The 14,231-nt window shown below is 37.8% G+C and overlaps 1 protein-coding gene across 1 annotated transcript; it reads right to left on the bottom strand.

Moving 5' to 3' along the window:
* Window positions 1-362: 362 nt before the first annotated feature.
* alkbh3 (alkB homolog 3, alpha-ketoglutarate dependent dioxygenase) lies at window positions 363-12,868 on the bottom strand. The gene is made up of 10 exons (XM_032548810.1): window positions 12,719-12,868; window positions 11,938-12,026; window positions 10,791-10,897; window positions 10,676-10,710; window positions 10,486-10,533; window positions 9,756-9,859; window positions 5,576-5,664; window positions 5,285-5,494; window positions 3,857-3,955; window positions 363-1,090 (listed from the first exon to the last, which is right to left on the bottom strand). Exons 2-10 carry the CDS (start codon window positions 12,014-12,016, stop codon window positions 965-967), a joined length of 897 nt encoding a protein of 298 aa, XP_032404701.1. The 5' UTR covers window positions 12,017-12,026; window positions 12,719-12,868; the 3' UTR covers window positions 363-964.
* Window positions 12,869-14,231: the final 1,363 nt, after the last annotated feature.

The following is a 14,231-nucleotide window of genomic DNA, read 5'->3' as shown; positions in this document are numbered from 1 at the left end:
CAAAAAAAAACATGTATGTTTCTTTTTAGTCGGTGTATGTAAATATATTGGTTTAAGTTGTAGATCTATTTCTTTAAGTCACACTAAATCAAATTTCCTCATTGTTTGATAGAAAGTTTCAGGTTTGTTTTCAATTCCCCACTAGGTAGCAACACTTTCACTTTATAGAAAAGATTTAGAGAGAACATTTAACATTAACATTTACATAAGAATGTTTAAGACAAAGACTCTGCAGCTCAGCAGACGGGTTCGGTTTATGTTACCACAAGACACAAACTTCAGAAAATGAAGTGGTTGAAATAGTTTTGCAGTTTCTCACATTAAGTCTCGTTTTTATTTCTCGAATACAGAAAACTACAGACTTCAATTTTCAAAAAGCTTTCGTGTTTTTATTATTTCAGGATTTGAACATTTGTCAAGAAAATTAAACAAACAAACAAAAAACAAAATAGTTTTGTTTGATCAACTTTTCCATGAAAGTTTATCCCCACTAATAAACCCACCTCCTGTCGCTAGCAGTTTCTTTACACATTAGTCACTCCAGATCCTTCTTATACTATGAATCAACACAAACATTTGAAAGTCATCCAAAATCAGTTGTTCAAAAATATATTTTGGCCAGATTTTACATCGAACTGATGAAATTCATTCATTAGGGTGAAAATCAGAAAAAAGTATATTATTTAACATATTGAACACTGCAGGAGTCAGTGGATGGAGCCGCGTTTCAAGTTGGCAAAGCTAATACTAAATAAAATATTTCAAGGTTTTGATAAAGCAGCAGCCTCAGAAATGTTAAGCACTACTTTTCTCAACTAGTTTTCTCTGATTATATAAACTAAGCAGGGCTGTGTAATAATTTACAATCCCACTGCAACTCATACCTCCTTCTTCAAAAGCATGTCTTCATTTAAGTGGTGAACATTTCCATCACCAGCCGTTAGAGCCTGACTCAGAGAGGAACCTACGGGTTCTTTGCTGTGAATCTCATCTTTGTGCCCGGCCTGTGGCCCTCCGGCTCCGGGTGGATGGTCCTGAAGGTCAGGTTGATGCGCGGGCCCCGGTCATGGTATTCCTTTGCCACTTGATGCTGATGAAGAGAAAGAGACTGATGAGTAAAGCATCTCTAATGCTAGGAGGAGCATGATAAAGTGTCAGGAACGTGGGCAAGTCTCTGCTAATGTGCAACACTTACAGCTGCAGTATGTAACTTTTATTTAAAAAAATATATTATATATATACTGTATATTTCAGATATTTGTTAAAACTATCATTATGTTGTGACAGTATGAGACAAATCATCTGTGAAAAGGTGGCTTATTGCGGTCCGAAGAAATGAACCGCTCCTGACGAAAAACAACCAATCAGAGCCAGGGGGAGGGTCTTAGCGTTGTCAATCAACCTCATGTTCCTGCTGCTAAATGTGCTAATGGCGGAGAAACAACTTACCAATCCAGGAAAACCATTACTGCTGTCATTGGTGGCTGTGCTAACTAGCCTTAGAATTCAAAACAGAAGCTGTGGGATCAGCGGTGCGTACATGAGCATGACTGACAGCGCTAAGACCCTCTTTCTGGCTCTGATTGGTTGTTTCTGATTAGAACAGGGAAGAGGCAGAGGAGCTTGATTACCCGTCTCATTCCAAACTGTCCCAACCTGACAGTTTCAATCTAAAAAATATATATTTTTATAAAACTTACATAATGCAATTTTAACACAGGTGACAACAACGATGACAAACTTTTTAACCTATTCACTGTTTAAAAAAAGGCTTTATTCTATTACTTTTAATGATAAATGTGAGAATAATATGAAAAAAATGTTCCTTATTTTAAAGCATACACACCAATAACAGGAAAGAAGAGACATTGAACTGGCCTAATGACAACCACATATTAAAGTAGAGAAGCTCTGGTTAGTGATTTATTAATAATTAGAGAGTCATTAATAATTCACATAAGTAGACGAGGAAAATCCTACTAAGTGTTTGTATTAAATATCGTTTACTATATTAAAACAGAGAAAAAAACAATTTGGAGTTGAACTGGTAAACTGGATTTTAAATAAGTGACGGGTTCAATTCGTTGAATCTGAGGAATAATCCGTCTTAACATAAACGCCCCTCTTTGTCTTCAACTCAACAATTAAGACCATTACATTAGCTCTTGAGTTTTCTAAAATGCCAAGATTCTCAAATTCAACACTGTTCCATAAAATTCAGCGTCATACAGTAAAACCATCTGAGACTCAGTTCTTCCTGGTCTCTATTAAAGTCAACACCGATGAAACATCCGAGTCTCTTAAAAAAAGAGAGGCAAAAAAAAAAGCAAAAGTAGGAAACAGTGGACTGAAAAAAATGGCATCCACCAACAAGACTTACTTATTCACTTCTCAGCCTAAGTAAATTTCATTCACCCTTAGATCAGCTTAGTTACGATATGTGGACCTTTTGCATTGGTGATCTAGTATGCCGGATCCCTCTACCCGAACCCCACCGCACACTCACACTTGTGTAAGGAGCAACTTATTCTGTTTTTAAAACGGAGCCCTTTAAGCAGAGCAGACATTCAGACTCTCACTGAAAGGTTTGACTGCAGTAACAGAGCGGATTAATGACCCGCGTGATCTCCTCTCCCTGAACTCAATCTAAAGCACCACTGATACCTTTGTTGGGTCAGTTGGAGAGACGTCAACATAAAACAGGCCTGACCTTATCTTATGTTCTGTTGGCGCTCGCAGCTTTTCCCCCGGCTCTTTACTTTCCACGTTTTTTATTCTCTTGCTCTTTAGTTTGTCACTTTACGACTCCACTAATTCTGTTTAATGAGAGGGAAATGGATGGAAAGCTTTGAAGGAGAAAAAAAAAAAGAAAAGACATGGGGGAGTACAAACAGTGCTCATACAATTTCTGATGTAAACTTATGCTAACAATATTAAGGGCAAAAATGTATCGACGTCCATCTATTTTACAAAGAATTCTTGAATATTTCTATTATATTTTAACACTTATTGAAATATACTTATAGTATGTGTTATTATGTATTTATTTGCACTGCTTTCAGTGTTGGTATTCTCTAAAATGTGTTGTGCTTTATGACAATAAAGCCATTCTAATTCTAATTCTATGTGGAGTTCCTCATGGTACCGTTTAGGAGCCTCTGCTATTGTGACCCAGAAATGTTGCTTTCCTGATTATACTAGACCACTTTTTACATAAACAAAAATCACAAAAGATTACAAAAATTCAGATTATAACATGCAAACATATTTTCACAGTTTTTTCTTTTTCATTTTGATTTTCATGCCATCTATTTTCTTTTTCTTTGTCAGGTAACTGAACGGCATCGATTGTACAAATAATTAAATGATGATGATGCTAATTGCGCCTTGTAGTTTACTTTAAAACAGCTTCTGAATGCTTCATTTTGCTTCAAAAAACACAAAACTCTCATATAGCTTGGCAGTTTTAAGCTTTCTGTGAATTTCTTTTCTACACAAAGTGAAATAAATCAATCTTTAGTGACACGATGCATTTACCTTCGTTTTTGTCGCAAAGCTCTGATTTTACCCATGTGAAATTGCCCCGCAAACGGTATCATACCCTCACTCTGTCGCCCACTTTAAGGTTCCTCCTCTAATTTAAACCAAGAAGCTGTCTGAGCCTCAAATACATGTCTCTCCTTGAAAGGTGAGGCTCTAAACTCGCCAGGAGAAGCAAATCTGTCCTGGCCGCCTGTCAGTCGTGGAAGGAACTCCGTCACACGACTTCAGTCAAAGCACATGACTATTTACTGTAAACATTGAGGCTTGGTTGTGGAAATCTTGCACTCCTGATTAAAACTGAGTTAAAACCTGCCTGCCAGTCGTCCTGCGTGGCTCCCTCCATCAGCAGCAGAGTCCCGTGGCTCAGAGGAATCCGAATTCGCTCCACATATGTGTAGTCGCCGTCGTCCTCCTGACATGGAAGCAGATCGATGCAAAACACGGGCCGAGAGTTAGAAACTCAGACCTTTAAATCAGAGTTTGTAAAGGAATCCCTTTGACTTCAAATGAGCAAGAACCAACAAATTATTTTAAATACACATATAATACAAAATGCAGGTTTTTAGTAGTAAGTCCTCTTTTTATCAGAATTTACACATCAGAAGATGATTTATGGATCTCTTTGTTTCTTGTGTTGTAGATTGGAAACACTCAATGTATCTATCCTTTTCTTTTTGTTTTTTACAAAGTTTAAAAAATTTCTTTATTTCAAACCCTAAAAATAAAAACAGTGGTTCTATAAAAATGACAAAATTCCAGATAATAGTTGATATTTATCTTTTTTTTCCCAACAGGTCATGTCATTTTTGCGGCTCTAAAGTTTTATTTCACTGGAATGAGAGAGAAAATGGCTCTATGGTTTGCAAAGTTTGCAATCCTAAAACATCACAGTTTTTTCACCTGACTGTAGCTTTAATTAAAATTACAGTTTCCCTAAATGTGAGCCAAATTTTGGCACTGATGCCCAAACCAAACTGAGGATTAAAAAGAAACAAACAAAAAAAACCCACACACAAATAAGTGACGGATCTAACAGAATATTTTTAGGGAACTGTAAAGCTAATTTACTGCCAACAAACTGGTCCTAAAAGTGAGCAGAAATTCATAAACGAGTTTCTGCAGGTTTCACCAAATCGAATTTAAGACTTTTTAAAGTCATTACGGATGGAATTGAAGTCCAACGTGTCCGCAGAAATGTGCAAACATTGTACAGCCAGTGACAGTCGCAAAACAGCTGCCTAGCTAGCAAGAGAGTACTAGCAGCTACTTAGCGGTAGCCTCAACCACAATGTGCTTCCGTAGGTCTTAGTGCCACTCAAATGCCACAGAAATGTACAAACATCATCCAGAGATACATTTACGCAAAAAAAATGCTAGCTAGCTAGCATATATTAGCAGCTAGTTAGCAAAAGCCTCAACCGTAATACATGTCCGTAGAGCAGAGTGTTGCTCAAACTTTTACCTGACAGAAAAATCCCACAAGAAAACCCCCCCCCCAAAAAACATAGAATATACAAAATCAAACAGTCCAAAATGTAAGACCTGTGATTGACGTATTTTAAGGCCAACTTAGTCTTTTTTTAGTTAATTCAAGACATTTTGTAAGACTTTAAATGTAGACACGTGAATTTTAAACTTTTTAAGGACATGCGGGCACACTGCTTAATATACGTGTGTAAAAATGAAACAAATAGGAAACGTTTGAGGGCAGGGAAAGCAGCTGTCGTCGCCATGATCTCACCGCTGAAGGCTGCTTGCGAAGGCTGAACACTCTGGTGTCGCCCAGACTCAGAGACGCGATGGTGGGTTCGGGGCCCAAAGAGGCCTCGTCGTCGCTGTGCCAGCCGATGCCGTCGTGTCCGTCTCGGTACAAGTTACACAGCAGCGAGTTGAAGGTGCGGCCGCTGGCCTGCTCCACCGCCTCTCTGAGGGCGACCAGCAGTGGATGCCACTGTGTGGAGAGGATGAGAAGACGACGATAAAATGATTCAGGATGGTAATATTAAGAACATTTATTTATCGTTTCAGGTACCTGTGTGTTGGCAGCCATAGTAGAGCAAGCGTATGTGTACGGTAACTCTCCGTACCAGCAGGTGAGCCTGGGCTCGTCATACGCCTCACCTGGACAAATAGAAACAATCAGAGCATTACAAAAATGGCCATGTCTATAATAAGAATGAGAAAGTCACAATAATGTTTATTAGAGCGAAAGCATTTCGTTTTTTTCGGGGGCTTTTCTTTAGAAATTCAATGCACTTCTTTAACACAAACATCAAAACTGTCGCAAGTTTTAAAATCCTTTCTGAATTTACTTTTCTTCGCAGAAAACAGCAAAAACAAAAAAAAATCTAAATAAACGCATCCCTAATGTCTTTAAACAACATCAGTACATAAATTGAACCTTTTCGAGTTGAACAGAGCAGGAGGAGAACTGGTTCTAAACCATTTTGCCACCAAAGCGTGTTTTCAGCCAGCGGCAGAGCGAAGCGGTCGACTAAATCTAATTCGACTCTCATTCACTTGTTGCCTTTGGGCCTCTCCCAAGAAACGACTCTCTGGCTTTCTGCTTATCCTGGCCGATCCTCTGGCACAGAAACACGGTGGAACCAAAACAAACTGCACGACAGGCCATCACTTGTACTGGGACTGAATTATGACAGGACCCGGGGAACAAGCGTTTATAAATACGAGAAGAAATTTAAGCACTTCTTCCATAAAAAGACAGGATCAGAGGGAAAGAAGTTAGAAGTCTGTATGTGGCTTAATTTAGACGCCAAATGGATGGGAAAACTGAGTCAGAGCATTAAAGTGTGCCCAGCAAAAAAAAAAAAATAGACAAAAATATTAGCAGTAAGTATTTTAAAGATAAAAATACTTTTTAAACTCACCATCTACATTCTGGCTTACCTGACAACATGAAATATTTGTATCATATTTTAATTACAACCTGTAAAAATTTTTTTAAAAAGCAGTCACCAGACGCTGAGTCCTCCCTGAACTAGAGACCCACCGACAAACTTTTTCACTTCCAACACCGGTATCTGAGGTTTGGTGTCTGCCGATACCGATCCGATACAGGAAAACAGCTGAATTGACTTAAAACATTTCTTTCTTTCTTTTTCTTTTTTGAACACAGACATAAATGTACCGAATAATTAGGCCTGTCGCGATAAACGGTAAATCAATTAATCGTACGATAAATTAAAACTATGTCATTTTAATTATTGGCACTATCATCTCTTCCGACCTTTTACTCTTTCAGCTAAAGACACTGAATGAAAAAAGGCTCAACTCCGGTGCTCTCCACTGACCCTCCTTTCTCATTTCCTTAGTGTAAAGCCCAGCGCACCCTACACGATCTTAGATCTGTCGGCTGATTGTCGGCCCATTTTCAAAACCTGACAGACCACACATTAGCCGACAGAAATCCTAGGTATTACGGTTCGATCGGTTCGTTCCTGCCGTGTGGTGTCCAACAATGGGCACAAAATAATGGCTACAAGTCCAGTTAACTAATTTTAAAACCAGGCATTAATCAATGCTTTACTACAATCTACCTGCAATGCATGTGGCTAGTGTCAGCGTAAAGTCCTGACTGAATGAAAATCATTATAACCTGTTTACGTCACGTTAACGAAGAACAGCTGAAAAGTTACCAGGTTTATCAACTGCGGTAGCAATTTGGCTCCAACTCCTCCTCTTGTCATTTCTATATTCTTTGCATGTTGAATAAACATTAATGTTGTTTCCACATATCATCTCCGATGTCCGCTGGACTTCGGGTTGCGCCGTGTCAGCTGTTTGGGATTCCCCGACGTAATTTCCCCTCACAAAGCACAGAGGAGAATCCACGCTTTCTGATTGGCTGCCTGTCACATTCAACAGGCTGCGTTAAAGCTCCCAGTCAGGAAAAACCCTGATTTGGATCGGAGCGGCAACAACGATCTACCGTAACACACCACACAATCTTAGGAAGATGAACGTTTCAAGATTGTCTTAGAAAGTCAGGACCACAATCTTAGTGGGATCGGGGCCAAAAGAGAAAGTCAGGACGACAATCTTAGAAAGTTGGTCTTAGAAAGACCAACTTTCTAAGATTGTTGTAAGGGGAAAAATAGGAGCAAAAAATCATGTAGTGTGAACTATTGCATCAGGTAGTCGATGTGCCCATCTTCTCTATTTAAATCTAATTATTACTGAAGGGCAACATAATATACAGACTTCATAATCTGCACTCTTTTGGTTGAATGCAGTATTTATTTCCACTTTGGCTTCATGTTGTTTAGTTTTTTTACCAGTACATTTTTTGTTCATGGAGACTGAGAATCCATTTTATTTTTGTTTTTGGTTGTTTTGTTTATTTTGTTCATCAGTTCCAGTGTTTAGTGTTCTATTGAAAATAAAGTGTATCTAACTTTGGCAGGAAATCACATGCATTATTACGTCATTTTCAGTGTAAAAAGGTCTTCAAACAATATTATCGTTTATCGCAATAATTTTTGAGACAATTAATCGTTCAGCAAAATTTGCTATCGTGACAGGCCTACGAATAATAGATTCATTTGATCATCTGCACCACACTTAAATGCCCCAGCGGCTTGGTCAAACTGGTTAAAACAATACAACTTTTATTTCTTCAGTCAGGAGTAAAACAACAAACGTAAAATAAATCATAGAGAAACTGAAACTGACAAAAACAATAGGTTGACTAACTTGGTCAAACATGTTAAAAATAAACTGCAACAAATCTTTCAAATCGTTCAGGAAGTGCAATTAGGAATTGTAAATATAATGTAGAATAAATATTACAGCATGATCTCGCTCAGAGCACAAAACATAAAGTTAGACTGAATAGATCTGCATATATGGGTCGGGCACGTTTCAACAATATCCAATCTAGAATTTTTTTCAATATCTAGATTGATACAGATATTATAATCAGATTGGTGCATCTCTACTGTCCATTGACTGCAGCTGCTTTACCACTGACCATATATTTGCGCAATTTGGCAAATCAATATTAGTTTATTTCACAAAGCTGCGATGAAAACACTTTTTTCACATCACATGAGCCACACGACCAACAACTAGACTTTGCCACGAAGAAGACGACAGAAAGTAGCATGTGGCATGTTTTTTAATGACTTATCGCCTGAACAAACTTTGATTTTAATTACGTTTCCTACTTACTGGAAGCACCGCAATTCTGAAATTGTGTTTTGTTTTTTTCGACATTAGCGTAATAGCGATGACGGCTTGTGCCTATTTGTAATGGAAACGCAGGCTGTGCTGGAAAGCAACATTCTCAATCCAGAGGAACAAGTTTACAATCCGGTGGGCCAAATGGGCAGCCCGTGTTAATAAAATACAACGTGCAAGGATATTGGAATGATTAATAGAAAATTATTAATAGAAACCTGAAGATGAAAATACATTATTAAAAATGGAAATGCTAAAGTGGAGGAAGAAAGCCTGTGACCCTTTAGGCCCTATAAAGCTTCTGTAATCTCAATGTTTCAAAAATAAAGAATAATACAAACAGAAAGGCAGAAACAAAGCATATCTTCTTTCAGCAGATCCTTCAACCAACATGTTGTTGACAAAGTCTCCCAAGTGAATGAAGACCTTATAAAATCTGACCCTGACCTCCCACCTCCCCGCTAAGTTTACATCATCCTGTTGTCATGTCTGAAGCGGCGCTGTCGCGAAACTGCTCATCGGATGGACGAGAGCCAGCTGGGAGAAAAGGGAGACCGGAGTGTGGCTTCAGCTCAACGTGATGCCTTCATACAGAGTGAATAGTGTGTTTTTATCCAATTTAATCAATAAACCAAGTTCATTTGCAAAGTGCATTTCAGCAACAAAGTTCAAAGTGTTTTATAATCTTGAAAGCTTCTCTTTTTTTTCGACAGTCGTCAATTGTGAGAAACAATTTTGTCGAGCGTCATCATCAAACTCATCAACACACATCAGACATGTTGGTCGACGTTCCAGTCATCATGGTTTCAGAAGGCAACTCTAATTACTAACTCTGTTAGACAAACATCTGTGAAACCTGAAGTAAACAAACGCTTATGGAGTGAAATTAAAAGCAATGCGAACCCAAAGCAAAAAGCTAAACTGCTAAAGCTATTCTAGATTATAAACTATGGAATTTTGTTCCCCCCACTTTGCCCCCTTATAGGTCTGGAGTTGGTTCTGCTGGTACCCACCCAGTCTGTAGTTAGTCTTCTGGGACCATGGCAGCTCTGCTAGAAGCTTACTCAACATCCAGTCAGCCTCCTCTGGTGCGAGGAACCCGGGCCGCAGCCGCAGCCTAAACGCATTCAAAACAAAAAAAATCACAAATTGACACATCTCTCATCATGAAAACAATCTAGATTTTTCTTGACAACGCTAAACTCCAGCAAAAGACAAGGGCTGTACCACCAGGACGGTTACTTTTTCTTCTATTGGTTCATTTTGAGCATCAATAAATATGAAAATATGACATGTTAGTAATACGAATCGCACATCTTCATGTGCGTCATTTCGAGGCAGGGATGTAGGCTAACTGATTAAAGATCACAAGTGATATTTAATCCTTCAGACTCATTGATAAAATCTTTTTTAAGCACCACTGAAGTGGGGTTAATGATGAGGCACATGGGATGATACAAGTACAAATCAGTATGTTTTCATTTGTTTACATTTGATGAAGACAAATTTCCTTGTAGCCTCTGTTTGTTACATGTACACATAAGACACAAACTAAAAGTCAAGACGTTTTTATTTGCCGAAATTCAAAAGCTAACCTGCGACCGATTATTTGAGTGATTGCTGCCACCTACTGGACTCAAATAGGCACTGCAGATTGGTTTTAGCTTCAATAAGTATAGTGGATTGTTTATTTAAATGTCTGGTACTTAAACACGTTTCCTTCCTCATTAGAACCGTACTCACCGAGACACCCCAGAAGGCCTGAGACTTATTTCATAATCACCCAAATGTCTGTTGAAAGAAGTTTTTTGTTATTATTTGTCCAGCTCTGTTTAAAAAAATTGAAATCTTAAAAATACGCCATGAAATAAAGGGTCAAATATGTGCTTTTAATCCCAGTAAGTCTTAAAAACTGAACCAGAGTTTAACTTACTCTATTACTTTCTCTGGAGGCACTTCTCTTATTGGCTGCAGGGATTGAAATGAAGGGAAGTTTGATTGTATTTTAAACTCAAACACAGCTTACATGGATCAGTTTTACAGTTTACCTTGGAGGGTTTGTGAAACTCAAATGCTTCGGATGTTTTCTGGTTGCCAAATCCCCACGAACCAGAGGCGGCGTTAACATTTTTGGGTTGATTGTTTAGGCCGCCCGCTGTAAAGGGGAAGAAAGAAAAATAAAAAAATAAAAAGGCTCACATTTTCTGTCTATCATCCTTTGTTTTTAGAAAGTGGCAAAATGTGCATTTCCTTTGATTTTGAATAGTTCAATAACTACAGAAAGCAAAATTGAGAGTCTCCAAGAAAATAAAATATTAAAAGGGGCAGTATTATGTATTTTCTGGGCACCTGGTGCCATCTTGTAGCGTAATCAAGTAACTATGTTACCTTCAGTTGTTGCAAAAACGCTGTTTATCTCAAATTTGACTTAAAAATGTTTTGATTCTGTAACTTAATGCTTTGAAATTGGGCCTCTGTCTCTTTAAGAAACTCCTGCTCTCTCTGAAACTCCGCCTTCAGGAAGTCATCACAATATAGCTCCTCTATTAACCTTTTAACAACATTTTTACCAGCATTGCTATGAGAAGCAGCTCCTATAATGAGCACAGTAGATACACAGTTCCATCAGATGTTTGCTAATTGATGAAGGCTAGTCTGAAGCAGCCGAGTGTGGGAGTTGCGGGAAAGGACTGGAAGCTATGTCCTTGAGGAGGGTGTAATATTATAGCATGATGTAAAACTCAAAAAAGACAATTTTATATAATACTGCACCTTTCCTTTAAAGTTTCCGCCTCACAGAGCAGCCCTATCCTGCTACTTCTCTCCTCAGCTCCTTCAGACTAGCCAGCAGCAATTAGCAAACACCTGGAGGAACTGAGAATCTGCTGAGCTCATTATACGAGATCCTTCTCGTAAAAAAGTTAAAAAGGTTAATAGAGGAGCCATGTTGTGATGACTTCAGGAAGAGCAGGAGTTTTTAAAGAAACAGAGGACCAATTTCAGGGCATTAAATCACAAAGTCAAAACTTTTTAAGTCATATTTAATATATACAGCATTTTTATGACAACTCAAGGTAACATAGCAACTTAGTTGTGCTATAAAAGGACACTATGTGGCTGGAAATTACGTAATACTTCCATGTTAATGATCAGAAATGAACATGTTCACAACTGAAAGAGAGACCTTAAAATTACCCGTTTGACTGTTTGAGGGTTTTGGCTGCTGTTTGGCCCAGGAACCCTGGACTCTTGCACGCTGGCGCTTATCTGACATCCCATCCAATCTGCAGGTAGACAGATAGACGGACAAACCTGGCTTATCATTCACATTTAAGGTCATTTTTTTCTCAAATCAAACAAAATAACACATCAATGTTGTTGGATATGGGTGTTTTTTTAATTTTATTTAGCAAGGTCAATGTCTTCCTTTGAGAATCCTTTCATTGATTTGCTTAGTTGTACGACAGAGGCGGTGTGTCTTTTTACACAACTAAACACCTCTGAGGTAAAGATGTGATTATGTGAATTAAAAATTGCAACAAAAAAAAAAGAAGAAGAAGAAAGCTGCCTTATGTGAACGTGGAAGCTTTTCTATGTTTTTTTTCAGGAAGGTAGATTTAAAAAAAAATCTCGGTTAAAAAACGATTTACAACAAAACATAAGAGCAAATAGAAAAACCGAGCATGACGTGTAGATGAAATTAGATACACAGTAAAGTTACAGAACATTCTAGATAGTAGCCTTAAGTCTGTAATATCAATGCACTCGCTATCAATAACGCAAAAATGTTCTTAAATTAATAAAATGCGTCGTCAAATAATATGCCCACAATAAAGTGGCTCTTCTCAAGCAAATGCAACCAAAAAGACTCATAGATTGGGGGAGAGAACAGCCAGTCTGTTTAAAGTTACGTAAATATTGTTATAAGCTGACAGACTTATGAAAAATATCACAATAACAACCTTCAAATACTCACCCAAATAGAAGTTAAAGCGCCGCAACAGAGCTAAGTCAAGAGAGACAACAATACTGACGTCTGTCAGCCATTGCTACCGTGTTACAGAAAAATAGTTCCTACTTCAAACTATCAGGCCTCATTAAGGTTCCCATGCAATGTCCACCCATATCATAGACATGTCTATGGTCTCAGTCATGTAATAAATATACCCAGTTCTCAATGCGTGCACTGTACCTAAAAATAACACCATATTTTCACCTAAACATATTAAGCAATAATTGAAATACTTTTAAAACCCTAAATCGCCACTTGTATCATAAATGATACATAGGTTTCTGTGGTCTCTATCTTTTATACCACGATCAATACTTACCCAAAAACCTATTGTATACAATTTGAGACGTGTATTCTGCCATCTACTGGATTATCATTGCACTGCAGGCAGAGAAAGCGTTTTTTTTTTCTTTTCAAAATGTCGCCTCGCATGAGATTGGTCATACGCGTTTTCCAGGAAAGCATGACATTAATCATTTTCCAACATGGGAAGCCCAACAGAGATGCAAGTACTGTTCTTGAAATCATTTTGCACACATCTACTGTAAAAAGTGTAAGGTACAGCTTTGCCTGAACAAGGACAGAAACTCTTTTGGTTCCTACCACGATGTGAAATAAATGCCTATAAAAAGTTGTTGGTGGAAAAAAAAAAAAAACGGAAGAAAAACTTTCTAAAGTGTTCCATATTTTCCAAATGTTATAGGCAACATTTGTTTTTGCATCTAAAACTCACATTGTTGTGAGCCAGAAGTTCTAAGAAAAACCTGCCGTATCAAATCTGATACAAAAAATATATCATAAAGTAAATGACATGGCAAAAAATATTTTTTAGATTTTGCTTCAAGGCTTCATGAAGATCCTAGTTCTAAAAAAATCAGAATTGTCTGACTATTTTTTGATGGGTCAGGCTTTTTAAGTATATACATCGTATCTGTTTGACTTCATGGTCAAGGTCTGGACATCTACGTAACCAGGCCACTGTACTTCAATTGAACTATACAGAATAAATGTCAATATTTGGAAAGTTTAATTTTTATTTTTCACAGGGGTGTGTTACACTTTCAAGTCTCTTAAAAATAAAAATAAACATCTAAAAGTGCCTTTAACACACTAAATGGATCATGATGCATTGAAGGAAGGATTGCATCGTCAGCATGTTGGAAAATCTCTGTTATGTTAGTTTTGGGAAATATCATTTCTGCTGCCCAGATATTGAGCAGTTAGCATGTCATGGCAGTCATGACCCCGCTGCCCCGTCCTTGTCACATTCGTTGCAGGACTGACTGTCACTCCCACATCATTGCAATCCATAGAAAACACTTAGATGAGTTACAACATTCAATTTCCCTTTGGGATAAATAAAGTATTTCTGAACTTTGTACTGTTCAAATTGTGCCATTGTACTGGCACAATTTTGCGAATAAAATCTGAGAATGAATGTCAACCAATAAAGCACAATAGTTACTAAGGCTGTCAA

The sequence above is a fragment of the Xiphophorus hellerii genome, chromosome 2, assembly GCF_003331165.1.
Source record: "Xiphophorus hellerii strain 12219 chromosome 2, Xiphophorus_hellerii-4.1, whole genome shotgun sequence".
NCBI classification, from domain to species: domain Eukaryota; kingdom Metazoa; phylum Chordata; class Actinopteri; order Cyprinodontiformes; family Poeciliidae; genus Xiphophorus; species Xiphophorus hellerii.
This window is presented reverse-complemented; position numbering and strand designations above follow the sequence as displayed.

What these genes read in the sequence shown, in the direction of transcription:
- alkbh3 (XM_032548810.1), bottom strand. Translation starts at nt 12,016, where the DNA reads ATGTCAGATAAGCGCCAGCGTGCAAGAGTCCAGGGTTCCTGGGCCAAA. An exon ending in CCTCCAGAGAAAGTAATAGA is followed by an intron (nt 10,534 to 10,675) that starts GTAAGTTAAACT and finishes TTCTTTCAACAG; the next exon opens with ACATTTGGGTGATTATGAAA. An exon ending in AGGCCTTCTGGGGTGTCTCG is followed by an intron (nt 9,860 to 10,485) that starts GTGAGTACGGTT and finishes GAATGCGTTTAG; the next exon opens with GCTGCGGCTGCGGCCCGGGT.